The sequence below is a fragment of the Stegodyphus dumicola genome, chromosome 4 (genome assembly GCF_044657685.1).
Source record: "Stegodyphus dumicola isolate Sdum_Otavi_A_Nest chromosome 4, ASM4465768v1".
Lineage (NCBI taxonomy): Eukaryota > Metazoa > Arthropoda > Arachnida > Araneae > Eresidae > Stegodyphus > Stegodyphus dumicola.
In genome coordinates, this window is record NC_140771.1 from 218,607,055 (window position 1) to 218,622,260 (window position 15,206).

Here is a 15,206-nt window from a genome sequence, read left to right on the forward strand (position 1 = left end):
CAGGATAGTGCATCAACGACAATATTATCGAAGTCTTTAGTATATTGTTGCTTTAGCAATAGCTTCCTTAGAAGCTTTGAAGGAGAGTGTTGCTTCATCATCCCATTATAATCGCTTGGTAGAAGCTTTGGAATGAAGATGTACCTTTTTTTTAGTATGGCCTTCATGGAATTTGACTGAGTGTGCTAGAATGTAAGCAGCTTTAGGAACGTAGCATCTATAAAAATTAAATAAACCTAAGAATCATAATTATTTGAGGTCTGCAGTTGAAGAAAATCTAGGACACATTACATGATCAGAGAGGGATTTAGTTCCTTCACCTGATAATTTAAATCCTAGGAGGTGTATGGTAGATTAATTAAAGTTGCATTTCTCGACATATATACACAAACCATATGAAGCTTAGAAAATAGCAGGTTTGAATGCTGTAAGTGTTCTTGTTCATTATTAGAAGCTACAAGTAAATTATCAGTAAGTGCCTAAACAAATGGCTAGTCTCTATTGACCTCATAGATAAACCATTGAAAGATTGAGAAAGCATTACAAAGAAAAACAGCATCCTCAAACTTTCAAACAGACCAAAGGGAGTACATATATCTGTTTCATCTGAGGTAAAATCAGCTGTGCACAGAATAGAATACTTTTCTTTGAAAGTATGTGCATTAAGAGGTCGATATTCGCCAACAGGATTCCATTCAACAGACTCTCTCTTGGGCACCATGTGCAAAGGCGAAGAATAGGAGCTTTTTGAAGGTCTCATATGACCAAGTTTAATCATGCACTGGAATTCAGCTTTAGCAATTTTGCGGCAGTCAGGAGCTAACAGTCTAAGTTCAGTAGCAATTAGAGGACCTGTAATGTTTATGTAATGCACAGTATTGTGTTTCACAAGTTGATTAGGATCCGGTAATTTAGTAATTTCAGGATATTGTAACGATAGTTTACCAAATAATTATTATGTAAATAAGAGGAGTTTACAGAAGAAGTTTTACAGGTATTTATTTAATTTGGCAGGTATTTTAAAATTTTTTGTAGAATTAATTAAATGCTTGGATGGGAAGAATCGGTCACCTCCACTCTTCCTTCATCAGGTTCTCTTGTAGGAACTGGTGAAACACATGTTTTTGCATAGTCCTTGAATTTTTTATGATACCAGCACAACTTGTTGTCATGTAAATTGGAACATTTGTGGCCAGAAAAACTGGCACAAGATGAACTCCTGGAATGATGAAGTTCGGAAACTTCCTTCTGAACATCTTTAATTTCCTTACAAAGTAGAGCCTGAGAGGAACAGCTGGCACTTTCTAAAGAAGGGTCATTGTTAGGGCCAGTAGCGAAAATGTTCGTGTTGTTTATAGCCAAAATTTGATCAGTTACTTCTGCCGCTTTATCCAAAGTAATAGGAGAGAGGGAAGCTCATATAATCTGCACAGGAACAGGCATCACTTGATTAAATAGTTTAAACAAGAGTGAGTCATTGATATTGTGATGCTCTGCTCAGTGCTTCATAATGCTAAGGAGTTCGCTGTGCTTTCAATGATTGAGGCTTTCACCTGCTAGCAGCCGACAAATTTCTTCTTTTTTTCAGTCTGATTTGGAACATCTTTTGATAATTTTTTATTTCAGAGCCTCATATGGGTTACTTCATCAGGCTAATGATGACATCATAAATAGCAGTCAGGCTGCACAAGCTATAGCGTAGGGCCCCCACTTTCTTGGGGCTACCCTAAAAAATTGTACCATATCCCAAATAAAAAAATTAACTCCTACCCCTCATTAAGGGCCGCCGTATCTCAAATATCTTAGTGAGCCACAAAGTAGTTGAATTTTGTCTTTTACTCTGATATCGGCTTAGGAATTGCTAATTTGAACATCGATTCCAACATGTGAAACCAAAGGGGTGGATCAACTTGAATAAAAGGTGGAATCGCTACAATGGAAGTTTCGGAATCAGCCATTGTTTAGGTGGAACGCGTGCCAGCACGAAGAATCAAAACCAAAATTGTAGTGTAAAATATTTCTTGTCCAAAAGTCACCATTAAAGATGATGTTGGTCGATCTGACTCCGTATTTGAATGGAGCAGGATAGAACAGCATTAAGTATAAAAATATAATTTATTTCACTCGCGGAAACAAAATTCGTGTCAGGAGTGTTCTGTACCAGTCTTTTCTCCTCCCAGCAGCACCCGCCATAAGAGACTCTGAGGTGAGAGAGAAGTTGTGACATAAAGCACAACACATTGATGTGAGCCTCCTGCTGATTGGCTGATGCATTACATCTCTCGCTCACATAGTTGAAATGCTACAATGTTATTGAACTAAATCATTTTGATTTTTAAATATATTGTGGATGTATTAGATTGTGTTTTGTGGACGATGCCTGCAATGTTTTCGTCGTCAGGGGTTCCATAGAAAGGGTGCAATTATGATCCCATATGTGTAAGGTGTAGGCAAAATCATCTCTTTTCTGACTGTACAAATAAAAGTAAAGATTTCATGCCTACATGCATGAATTGTGGACAAAAATACAGTTAAAGTTTCTGAGGATGTGAAAAGCTTCCTAAACCGAAACTGTATTCTGATTATGTTGTAGTTAATAAAGCATACACCCAAGCTCTCTCCACTGGACTTGAATTCTCTCCACTGAAATTCTCTCCACTGGACTTAAAGTTCTTAAAGAAGCTAAACGAGTCTTTCAAAATGTAACTACATTAGTCACACTAAAAGACTGGACTCACATTATTAACCCAGCAACTTAGACAAATCTCAAATCCAATTCAAGACACTCCATCTCAAAAAGCAGTCGATGGGTAAATGGACCTATTTTAAATCACCCATTTCACTAGTAGTTTAGAAAGCATTTATCATCCTTAAGTACTTTAGCATCGTAAGTAACCGAGTTTCAAAATTTTTAACCGAATATGCTATAAATGTTTCATTAAGTTTTGAAATTTTTGCTACATCAGGTTGCAATATTAAAATTACAAACTGTAGATTGTGTAAATTTGACAGATTGCTTGAGGAACTCAATATTGAAACTATTGATAAGTTCCTCAACAAAATCAATAAAAATTTCCACAAAAAAACTACTACTTATAACCATCTCATGAATTTTAAACTTGTTACAATACATCCTTATGCTTTACATATACTAAAAGATTTAAATTTTCAAACGTAAACTCTACACATGCATTTCTGTATTTGTATATATTGCATATAGTTGCATATCTTTCTATCTCTATTTGTATTTTGTGTATTTATTTTTATCTTTACTATGACTATAATCTCATATTCCAACCCATTAGGACTCTAGTTTAACCTCTCAAGCCTAAGTTTTTAGTTTAAAGAAACTGTTTTTTCCCTTCTAATTTCAGTTTCTGTCAGAATGTAAATTTAATGACATCTATGCAAATCTGAACAGTACTTAGCAGCAGTTTTAAGAGTTCTTTAAGAGTTAGTTCTGAATTTATGTCGCGTGATTGATTTAGCAAACTTGTAGTTGCATAGTTAGTGTTAGCCACTTTTTTTTAGAGTATATTGATATTCTAGGTTCGGCTTTGCGGTGTGCAGCCGATTTTAACAGTTTAGATAAAGAAGGTGTAAGTCATGTAACCAGTCTTATTTTATTTTGATTGTACATCTTATTTTTCTGTTTAAGTTACTTAGCCACAAGTAGTGGTTAAATTGTGAACACCAAGTGAGTGAGTTTGTTTAATTAAAATACAAAAGTTATTATAACCTTCTTCTGCAGTTATCTGCTCTTTCAAGACCTGGCGAGAATTCGCTGCCTAGTCTTTCAGTAGAGTCTTACCAGTTGATGATCCAGAAACACAATAGAAGACTCTACAGCTTGTCTTCTGACATGGGTTGAACCAGTTTGATATAGCATAGAATAGATACCATGGATCATCCACCATTCAAACAACATCCAAGATGTTTGCCGATTACTAAATGGGAAGAAGTAAGAAAACTTCGAAAGAATGTGCAAGAAAGTTTCATCATCGAGCCTTCAGCAAGTCCATGGGCATCTCCCATTGTCCTACTCAGAAAGAAAAATAGTTCAATTAGATTTTGCATTTGCTATCGCCGGTTGAATGAGGTTAGGAAGGAAGACAGCTACCTTCTTCCTAGAATTGATGATATTCTGGACAGTCCTTCTGAAGCAAGTGGTTTTCTACACTTGATTTAAAGAGTGGATACACCCTGATGTAGATACATCAGGTAGATACACCCTGATGACAGGCAGGTAGATACACCCTGATGACCGGGAAAAGACAGCGTTTACAAGCAGGCAAGGATTTTGGTAGTTCAAGATGATGCTGTTTGGGTTACTCAATACGTGGGAATATTTGAGCTCCTAGGAGATTGTGTTGTGAAGGTTTCTTACAAACCCTGTATGATATACCTGGATGATATCATCGTTGAGAAGAATTTTGAAGAACATTTAGAAAATATTAGAAATGTGCTTCAGAAATTGAAGGAAGGAAATCTAAAGATAAGTCCCATCATCTGTAAATTGTTCAGACTGGAACTGACTTAGCTTGGACATGTCATCTCTGTCTAAGATGTGTGTGTGTGGATCCAGAAAAAGTGTCAGCAGTTAAAGATTGGAGATGCCCCAAAAATGTCCATCATCTGAGAAGTTTCTCGGAGTTTTGCATCTACCATAGGAGATTTGTGAAAGACTTTTCTTCCATCGCAAGACCCCTTCAGAAGCTGACAGAGAGCAAGCAAAAGTTCTTGTTGACAAAAGAATAATGTGAAGATGCATTTAACAAATTGAAAGAGGCTTTAACATCTGTTCCAATCCTGATGTATCCTCAGGTACACAAACCATTTATTCTCGACATGGATGTGAGGAATGTGAGTGTCAGTACTGTCTTGTCATGCTGTTCTTGTCTCAAGAAATAAACAATCAAGAACGCGTGAAGGCAGATTGCAGCAAGTGTCTATCTGAAGAGGAGAATTACTGTGTCACCAGGAAAGAGGTGTTCACCATAGTTAAAAATGTAGAACATTTTCACTATTACCTCTACAACAGAAAATTCTTGTTCTGTACAGATCATGCATCGTTAACCTGGCTATTAAACTTCAAGAATCCAAAAAGTCAAATAGGCAGGTGGACACAGAAACTCCAGAAATATTACATAACTATCTGCCATTGGAAGGGATCATCACATGGAAATGTGGACACCCTCTCTAGAACACCTTGCCCAGAAAGCTGCCAATATTGTTCCAGGGTTAAAATGAAATGTGGTCTGTTGAGTCTATTTGCATAGCAACTTTACAACTTTAACATTGGCTGATCGATACCCATAATAGAGTGATGAAAAAGTAAGGAAAGATCAGTTGCAAGATGGTGATATTAAACCCATAATTGAATAAATGGAATTTTCAAACAAGAAACCTACCAGGCAGAACATTTCAATCTATAGTCTTATGACAAAATAATACTGAGCTCTCTGGGACACGCCCCATACGCGAAACAGTGCCTTGTACTGGAAGTTCAAATTTATGATGGAAAGCCATTCCATTGGCAGCTTGTACTTCCAAGATTGCGGATGTCCTGAAAGAATTACACAGCAATCCAGAAGGAGGCCACTTCTGAATAATGAACACTTTGCATAGATTTGAAGAATGCTTCTACCAGAGTAATGCAAGGGGTGATGTGCAAAAGTGGTGCCAATCTTGCGATGCCTGAGCAGGTCAGAAAGCACAGAAGAAACACAGCTGAGAAAAGCTGGAACACTACAGTGTAAGAGCACCTTCTGAACACATTGCTTTTGGCATCCTGGAATCTCTGCCATGAACTGTTGATGCCAACATATACATCCACACTGTTATTGATTACTTCACCTGAATCTGCTATTCGGCCTGAAGTGTATCTTATTCCTGATCAAGAGGCTGTCACATTAGCAGAGGTAATGATGCAGCATTGGATTTCCAGATTTGGAATGCTCCTTCAGTTACATTTCGATCAAGGAACTAATATACAGTACAAAGTCCGTAATCCGGACTCATCGGGACTTCAGCGATTCCGGATTTGGTGTTTTTCAGGATTATAGATCATCAATTTAAATATTGTAAGATGGCATGCAAAATTATACAGTTAAAAATATGAAATCATAATTTATGAAATAAAGAGCAATTATGATCTAAAGGGTATCAAAATTTACAAAAAAAAAAAAAAAAAAAAAAAAACACCACTTTATTTGTTTACTTTATTAAACATTTCTTTCAATGTAAGTTGTTTAAGTTGCTTCGTTTTTTGTGCTAATACTTTCTCATTAATTCTATAAACAGACATAATTTCTTGTTCAGTTACAAAGTTCCACCTACCGGAAGCATTATTTTCTGAATCTAGAAGCATACTACAGATTTCGCCATCCGTTAATTGATTGATGATTGGGGCATGGTCGTCGCTTTGAAAAACTTCTGTTATATAATCTTCATTTATTACCACTTCTCTACATTTCTTTACCAAATCCAATAACTGGAAAATTTCACCTTTAATTTGCAATGTCTGAAAACCTTCAAATTCGCGGCTATCATCTTCATCATCCTCACAATGAAATATGGCAGCTGGCCATAAATTATGCCAAGCATTTTTTAACATATCTGGAGACATATCCTCCCAATGTGCATGCACATGCTTAAATGCACATTAACGTGCATGCGTAAACGCATTACACACATGCGGAAAGCATACCAAAAAAAGTTTGTGGCTTTGAGTTCCAGATTATAGATCATTCCGGATAATGGACTTCCGGATTACAGACTTTGTACTGTATTAGTTAGGAAATTTAATAGCCAGCTTAACGATGCATGATCTGAAAATTTTATCTTGAAGGAAGAAATTTTATCTTGGCTGTAATTAAGGAACTCTGCAAGGTATGATAAAACTCAAATCACACCTTTACATCCCCAGTCAAATGGTATGGTAGAGTGGTTTAATTAAACCATTCCTAGTAACATTTCACTGGTGGTTTCCATGCATCAAAAGGACTGGGATAAGAAGTTACCACTGTTCTTACAGGCCTAGTTTACTGCTGTCCATGAGATTACTGGCTCCTTCCCATCGCAGGTGGTCTTGGGTCGTGACCTTCGTCTGCCTTATGCTCTCTTGTTTAGTCCCCTCTATATGTGCTTCCATTTCTTGAGGAGTACAACTAACATCTCCTAGCACAGTTTGAAATGATGCACAGTTTTGCATGAGAGTGAGTCAACTTGATGAGAACTTGAGAGAAGATGAAGATCCAGTACGACACATGAGCTACCGGGCATCGATTCAACAAAGGTGACAAGGTGTGGTTGTGGAATCCAATTCGATAGAAAGGACACTCTCCTGAATTACAGTCACCTTGTGATTGTCCATACACAGTCCTAAACAGGCTGAATGAAATCATAGTTAATGAAATGATAGTCCATACACAGTCCTAAACAGGCTGAATGAATGATAATAAGTCACTGAATTCTAAGCCTAAAGTTGTTTATTGCGACAAGCCTAGCACCTTACTATGGCCATAGTACGTAGTGCTTATAGTGTATGTAATGTAAATAGTATGCTAAAAACAATCATCATATTGGTATATGAATTTGTAAATTTATGAATTTGTTTAATGGTTAGCATTTGATTTGTTTTATGTTTCATTTATTGAATTAATGCTGTAGTGTAAGTAGGTAAGTAGTAGTAAGTACCATAGTTGTAAGTAAGGCTTCCTGTCCAGGGATTGTACTACCCGAGACGTGCAGTCCTTGGGAGGGGGTTAGTGTTACGAATTTTATTCATAGATAGGTGATTTTAGTGAAGGTATATATGAAATTGTTCTGTTTTTTTTTTTTTTTTTTTTTTTTTGTGTAATGTAACATGAAAAATCAATAGAGAAAAGCAATACTGGAAAAGTAACAATACAGGGGCAAGTTCTGTTTAACATTGAGATGAGTAGTCTCGTTAATTTGGTAAGATATCGCCAAGCTGGCAACGGTTTCGGAGAGTAATTTTTGTTGCCACATTTGGTCACCATTGGCAACATTTTGGTCCAATCCCTGTATCTCCATAGTGGGTATTGTAATTTATCACTAAATTAGCTGTAACTATAATTCCACCCTCATATTGCCTTTCATTAATATCGAGAAGCAGAAAGTACTAGAAATATCTCGGAGGCCAGGTAAAAACTGTGTAAGGCTGGTAAGCTCAGCCTGAGATCAGAGTACTGAGGTATCTCTGGGTAGCTTTCTCTTTAGCTGCACTTTGCATTGCATTGTATTTAACATTCATAGTAGTTTGAAGTGTAATGGCTGATTGTACTACTCTGTGATATTATGAAGAGTTTTATGACTATCTTCATGGAAAGTTCCAGATCTCTGAAGTGTCTCATTTGATGAAATAAAACTTACCAACTTTTCATCGGAGCTGTGTGCATTAAATCTATTATGAACCCATATGCACACAACAATACTATAACCTCATCTAATTGGCTCAATCAAGCATCGAAACTAGAAGTGAGAAATGAGTGTTTGATAATTTAGCTGCTGGATCTTAGTTTGCTTAATTTTGAATAGAGAAATAATTTGAACATACCATAGTGAAAAAGAAAAGTTGTGCATCTAACTTTTTAATATGGCATTCAGTATATTAATTAGCTTTTTTATGTACATATTAATTTTAAGTATGCATTGTGGAGTCATTAGGTTATTTTGAAGCGCGATACATGAAAAATGTGCAGTGCCTTTGCCTCGAACTCTGGACCTTTCGAATATGCATTGAGTGTGCTTCCAGTTACACTACAAAAGCATGTGGAAAGAAGGGAGAAAGTGCCTTATATATTTGCCATAAAGGGTGACTGGGGATGAGGGGACCCAATTGCCAAATCCAGGTCATGATGAATTAGGTTTATTTTTGAAGAAGCAGGAGATGTGAAAAATGTGGTATGCCCTTGACGGGACTTGAACCCTGGACTTCTCGAATATGTGTCGAGTGTGCTTCCTGTTACACCACAAAGGCATGTGGAAAGGAGGAAGAAAATATCTTATAGCATAACTTTATTTTAAGTATCGAACCAGCTCTTCAAGATTTTTTCCAAATAGAGTTCTCAGTTCTTGTTCTGTTCTTTAGTTTTTTTCTTTCCACTAATACTAGTTGTGTCTGTAATTAAAGTTTGTGAATTTGATGAAACTGAAAGATCTCTTTTTAATAAATATTATAGACAATAAGCAAAAATATTACTTTTTGAAAAAGTTTTCACACATACTTACATAAAGAAATCAGAACTTAGAATTATTCCTAAATTATTAAAAAATGTCAAAAAGTTGTTTCAGTATGTAGTTTTTTATTGCCAGTTTAGTGGTTTAAATTGAAAATTTTTAAGTAGAACTTAAAAAATTCATTATATAAGAATATTACAAGCTAAAATAATTTAAATAGTTGAATTTTTTAATCTTCTATTTCTATGGTCATAAACAACTGGCATTTAGTTGGAATGTGGATTTGTTGCTTATCATTTAAGTGTAAGAAGTTTAGAAATAGTGTTTGGATTATTGCTGCAGATTGGTGTATATAAGAATTTTTAATTAATACTTTGTGGTCACAAATTAAAAATAAGTTATGATTAATAAATGTTACACTAATATTCAAAATTAATAGAAACTATTTATTTATAGGACAAAATAATCTGTAGAAATTGTACATAAATGTTAACAAAGACATAGTAGCTTTTTTACAAATGGAATAATGCTAAAATATTAATATTATTGCCAAATATGGACCAGATTTAAAAACAGGCAGGAAAATTTGTTTCCATCAGTCTTGGAAATATCATAATGTAATAGATTAAGGGATAGCTTCTAGTGGGAAAGCACACCGTGTTCCATATCATTAATTAAATTTTATTATTATCAGCATCTAGAGAATGCAGCAAAGATTAATAGTGACAACTATTATATCGGTTTGTCTGGGTTTAGATAATGTGTAAAGTGTTGTCTTGGATGTTTGCAATTGTTATGTCTGCTTCACTCAAACATTAAGCACCTGATGCTTCAGCCGTGTAAAGATTAACATCTTAGCACTCATTAATAGATGACACTCTGGTGCAGGTAGTTGCTAGATTTGCCTGCGGCTAAACTTCTCACAAATCATGGATACCTACTTGTTTTCAAATCAAGAAATATTCAAGATTTAATTATCTTCAATTGAAAAATAAGTACTCCGGAATTTTTTTTTTTTCCTCCAGGAATAAAATGTGTACCAAAAGGCTGAAAATGGGTTCAAATCGATTTTTTAGCCCTTTTATATTGCTTCCATAGTAGTCCTTTTGTATAGTTAGTAACAGGAGAATCCTTTTGTATAGCTAGTAGCAGGAGAAAACATACTATCTATTTTTGGTCAGGTAGGGAATGATTTATTGTCACTAGTCATAGATGCTTATCAATCTATGACTGGTTTATAAGTATTTTCTACTCATTCTTCTTAAAAGATTTGGCATGGTATATATATAAGGAAAATAATTTAAAGCTTTTTGAAGTAAATATTTTTTATTTTCACATTTATTTTATTTATAAACTGAGTTTAAGCGTTTCTGGAGTCTTAACTTTGTTCAAAATAGGAAAGCCTGTGTTCTTTATTTGAACACTGTTGTTATTAGATTGGTATAAACAAAGGAGGGGGGAAACATGAATCTTTGAATGTTAGCTTGTCAGTTAATGAAAATCACTATTAAGCAAGCAGTTTTAAAGTGAAACATGCCTTTTACTATGCTGGATCTAAGGTGGGGGGAAGAAATTTGTTTGAAAGTAAGTGAAGTAACAAATATTGCATATTTTTAAAATTACATATTTTATCCATTAATAAAATACTAATGGATTTTTAAGACATAGTATGTTAATTCTTTTTAATGTTGAGAAATGTATGAAAGATATAATTATTTCTTTAAAAACTTCTTTCATTTCACTATGAAAAATGTTTGTAAAAAGAGAAGAAAAGAAAAGAAAAAGTGTTAGTCTTGTTTTTTTAACAGTTTTTTTTTTTAAAGATGATATTGGAAGTCATCTTTGTGAAAGAATTCTTGGAGTATTGATTGAAGTATGGTTATTGGCTTGTCATCGATCTTTCCCTTCACCTTCACTTTGGAAAACATTTCGAGAGTTAGCTTGTAGTTGGCGTCATCGTATAGCTTTGGTTGATCAGTGGAACAGAGTGAATTTAGCTCTTACATCTCGTGTTTTGCAATTTATGTATGCTTCACACTTTCCAAATATTAAACTATGTAAGTATATACTTATTTTTTCTATGCTTTTAAAGTAAGTATATGTTAAATTTTACATCAGTTACATATGAATTTAAATATAAATTGTGCTTGAGAGTAAATTTCCATAATTTTGAAGTAATAAATATTTAGTGATAGATATTGCAAATTAAAACTCTATGCAAGTTTTCTTTTCTCTCTCTCTATCTATTTCCATCATTTTATATTTCAGAAATTTAAAATGAAATATTCATTGTTCACTTTCTAACTGAAGTTCAGTACTTTTAGCTAACTGTTTTATTATTTGAATAAGAGAAAAATTATTTTTTTTATTATAAGTTTATATAGAATTATTAAAAATAATAGACAAGTTGTTTATATTTTTAAAGCAATTTAGTTCTCTAAGATATTAAAGTGTTTTTTTAACAAAAAAATGATTGTATTCTATTATTGAAACTCTTTTGTTATGATGTGTGATATCAGAAACATCACGCTATTAAAAATTTTGATCTTGGCAATGTATAATCAGATTTTTTGTATTTTTATATCAGTATGTATAATGTGTAATGTAGGTTAATCGGATCGGGGTTTGTCCGGCTAACTACTGCCCTCTACCGCAGCATTGCCAGCCAATCACAGCTGTAGTTCCTATTACTGTTAGTGTTGCCTTTTTTAACATTTATTGTGAATATTGTATTGCTGCAAAGAAGCACTTTGCTCTGATTTTGTACATAAACACATTTTCCTCTCATGTCTTTTTTTCTTTTTTTTTTCTTCCTTTCTGCCTTAACTCGTCACTTAAGACCCTACACTCCTATACAAAAAATGCATGTTTTAGTGCACTCCACCACCCCTCCAAGTTTGCCCCATGATCTATGAAACACCCTGTATATATCAGTGATTTAGTTTCTTCTCTTAAATCAACACCTGATTTTAATTGTCTTCTATTTGCTGATGATTTGGTAATTTGGACCAAGGCTCCAAAAACATGGTGCAAAAAACTTTATTGAAAGCTGATTAAATAAGGTCCTAAAGGTGCTCTTAAATTGGTGTGAAGAAAATAATATGATTCTAAATTTGGAAAAAACAGCTTCGTGGTCTTTTTCTACCCATGAAATTTTTCTCACATTTTAAAGTACCAAGATACTTTGGTTACCAACACAAACAACTTCTTAATTGGGAGTGAACTTTTGATAATAAATTAAGTTGGAAGCTTCATGTTTAGCAATTTACTGAGTGTGTTTCAAATAGACATAGGGTTAAGCATTTAACAGCATGAATCTGGGGTTGCTTTCGGTCCACTCTTAATAATGCATTTAATACTTATATCTTGTTTTTAATAACGTATTGTTGTGAATCTCTCACCACTGCCCCACAATTGGTGATTAATTAACTTGAAGTGATGCAAAACTAAGCTCTTCGCTTGATTACAGGAGTTATGAAGTCCACACCTATCAATGTGATGTTATTGTTGACAGGAAATAAACCCCTCTGGGATGTTATGAACATGAAGACTTTGGTTCTCTATGAAAAGCTACTGTGGATGGAGGATCCCTACTGAAGGAACTATGTAGCCAAGCCTAGGAAATTAAAAATCCAAAATGGATTTTATTCAAAAAGTCTTGGACATGAAAAAAGATCTTGAGATTCCAGAAAATATACAACCTCTCCTGACAACAAGACCTGTGGAGGTGATTAATGTGAAAGTAAGGGTAGATCTAGTGGAAACCATCCATAGAAAGAGAGATGTTGTGCCAAGTGTTTTGAAATGTCTAGCTTTGGAGACCATTGTGGCTAGATATCCACCTATTCAGTGGTTGCATATTTTTACTGATGGTTTGACTGTCATTTTAAAGTTGGGGCTGGTGTGTTTCCGAATTTTTTTTTTCTTTTTACACCCCTGCAAGATCTATTGATACCGCCTTTGATGGTGAAGGAGTAGCCATATGTATAGCCCTAAAGCAATTATTAGCTATCCATTACAAGTTCATAAAAGGCTGTAATTTTTTTCTGATTCTCATGCAGCCATTCAATTAATTAACTCTGTTTAACACCCATTAACACCTGAAATTTTGCAATGTCAAGAATTGCTGAGAACTCTCACTTTAAAGAGGAAACGGATCATTCTCCAGAGGGTCCCTAGCCATTGTGGCCTTTGGGGCAATGAACAAGTGGACTTCCTTGCAAAAAGAGGTACCAGCTTACTACAACATCCCAATACAGCCATTTCTTATTGGTGGATTAAACTATTTTTTTTTTAAATTATTTACGTCTAATATCTTACAAGATTTTCAGACTCGTACAGCCTTAAAAAGTTGGAAAATGGTAAATCCTTCTCTTATTCCTAATAGTCCAAGACACAATGAAGTTGCGCTTTTCCATCTGTCTACAGGACATGATTGGCTTGCCTCACACCTGCATCATCTAGGCATTTCAAGTGATCTTATTTGCCCACTTTTTTAATTCTGGAAAACAAATGGACAGGGACCACCTGCTTCGATGTAGAGTTCTTTGGGGTCTTGCAGAAGAGTCACAATACTGGGAGGCAAGAACGCTGCTTAAGCAATGACTTCTGTCTTTTTGTTCTTAGTTCTGTTGTTTATAACCTTTGTTTATAAGATATTAGTTCTTTGTAATTTTTTTTGCCTAGCGTTAAGAAATAATAATATATATATGATTGACATAAATATATGAATTAATCATAATAAAGTGCCTAATACTTGTGAAAAAACTGCAAAGTAATAAAATAATAATTCATTTACTAATGGATTATTGAGTATGTTATCTCCTTTAAGAAAAGTAGTAGAATTTTAATTGAATGGAGTAACTTAAAAGCATTTATAAATTAATCTTGCAAATATCTTTAAAATGAAACATCAATTATGAATCATAAAAAAAATTGAAAATGGAAACTTTTAAAAACTAAAAAAGTAATCAACAAATCAAGCAATTATCGTCACTGATCGAAAATTGTTTGACTTTTCAAGGGTGCTTATAAGTACTTATAAGTTATTTTATTCAACTAAAATTCTACTAATTTTCTCTGTGTAACAAAATAAACTGATAAAATGCAAATTAAAGAAAAATTATTTCAAAGAGGAAAATGTTTCCCAGTTTGAGATCACAGAAGTGGGTTTTTTTTTTTTTTTTTTTTTTTTTTTTTTATAATTTGCTACAGTATACAAAATAAATACTGGAAAAATTACTAAATTAAATGTTTAAACTGAGAGTTAGATTGTACCAGTTCAAGAAACTCTGTAGTTTTCTTGCTGTATTTATATGTTTATTATTAAGCAGTTGCCTGAATTTGCATCTTTATCATTTGCAGAAATAAAAAGAATCAAAATTTCAGTGATATTTAAATAGAAATTGTAAGTGCTAGTAGAAATTTCAGCATAATTAAAAGTAAAAATTTGTGATATTATGTATTATATTTATATTAAGCCATTCAAGGGAAAATCAGAAAAGTTATATTAAAGTTTGCTAATACAACTGATAAACTGTCTTTGCAATATTAAGCAAAGAGAGCTACCAATAAACAATGTAAGCATGGTTAAAACTTGGACAGAAACATGTGATACAGCTCAGTGCGACATTTCAGCAGTACTTGAGCAAGGGCAGTGTTGTATTTTCAAATTTTATCTGCAAAGAAGTGAGCTGAATGAAGCAGGTTCATTTTCAGATTACAGTACAGTACATTACTTGGTTTATAAGTCAGGCATAAGTGTGTGAATGGAATTAGAAGATGAAGATCAATGTCATTAATATGGTGGATTCTCTTCCCTAATTACAGCAGTCATTGAAAACAATAGTGCAGCTGTGCAAAATTTGCTACTTTCTAATTACGTGCAAACCCCGTGCAAAAAAATTACCAACTACAAATTAAGAAAAAAAATTTAAAAATATAGGGATTCAAAAAATGAATGCATGTTTTATACAGTTAACCATTAGCAAGTAATTTTGTAT

The 15,206-nt window shown here is 33.9% G+C and overlaps 1 protein-coding gene across 7 annotated transcripts in view; it reads left to right on the forward strand.

Annotated features, from left to right (window-relative positions):
- LOC118196087 (ral GTPase-activating protein subunit beta) overlaps positions 1–15,206 on the forward strand; it is a 162,295-nt gene that overhangs the window by 50,745 nt on the left and 96,344 nt on the right. For all 7 annotated transcript variants that reach the window (XM_085815994.1, XM_085815999.1, XM_085815996.1 and 4 more), the window contains exon 6: positions 11,028–11,261. In XM_085815994.1, coding sequence (XP_085672120.1) covers positions 11,028–11,261 — 234 coding nt within the window. The remainder of the gene's footprint in view (positions 1–11,027; positions 11,262–15,206) is intronic.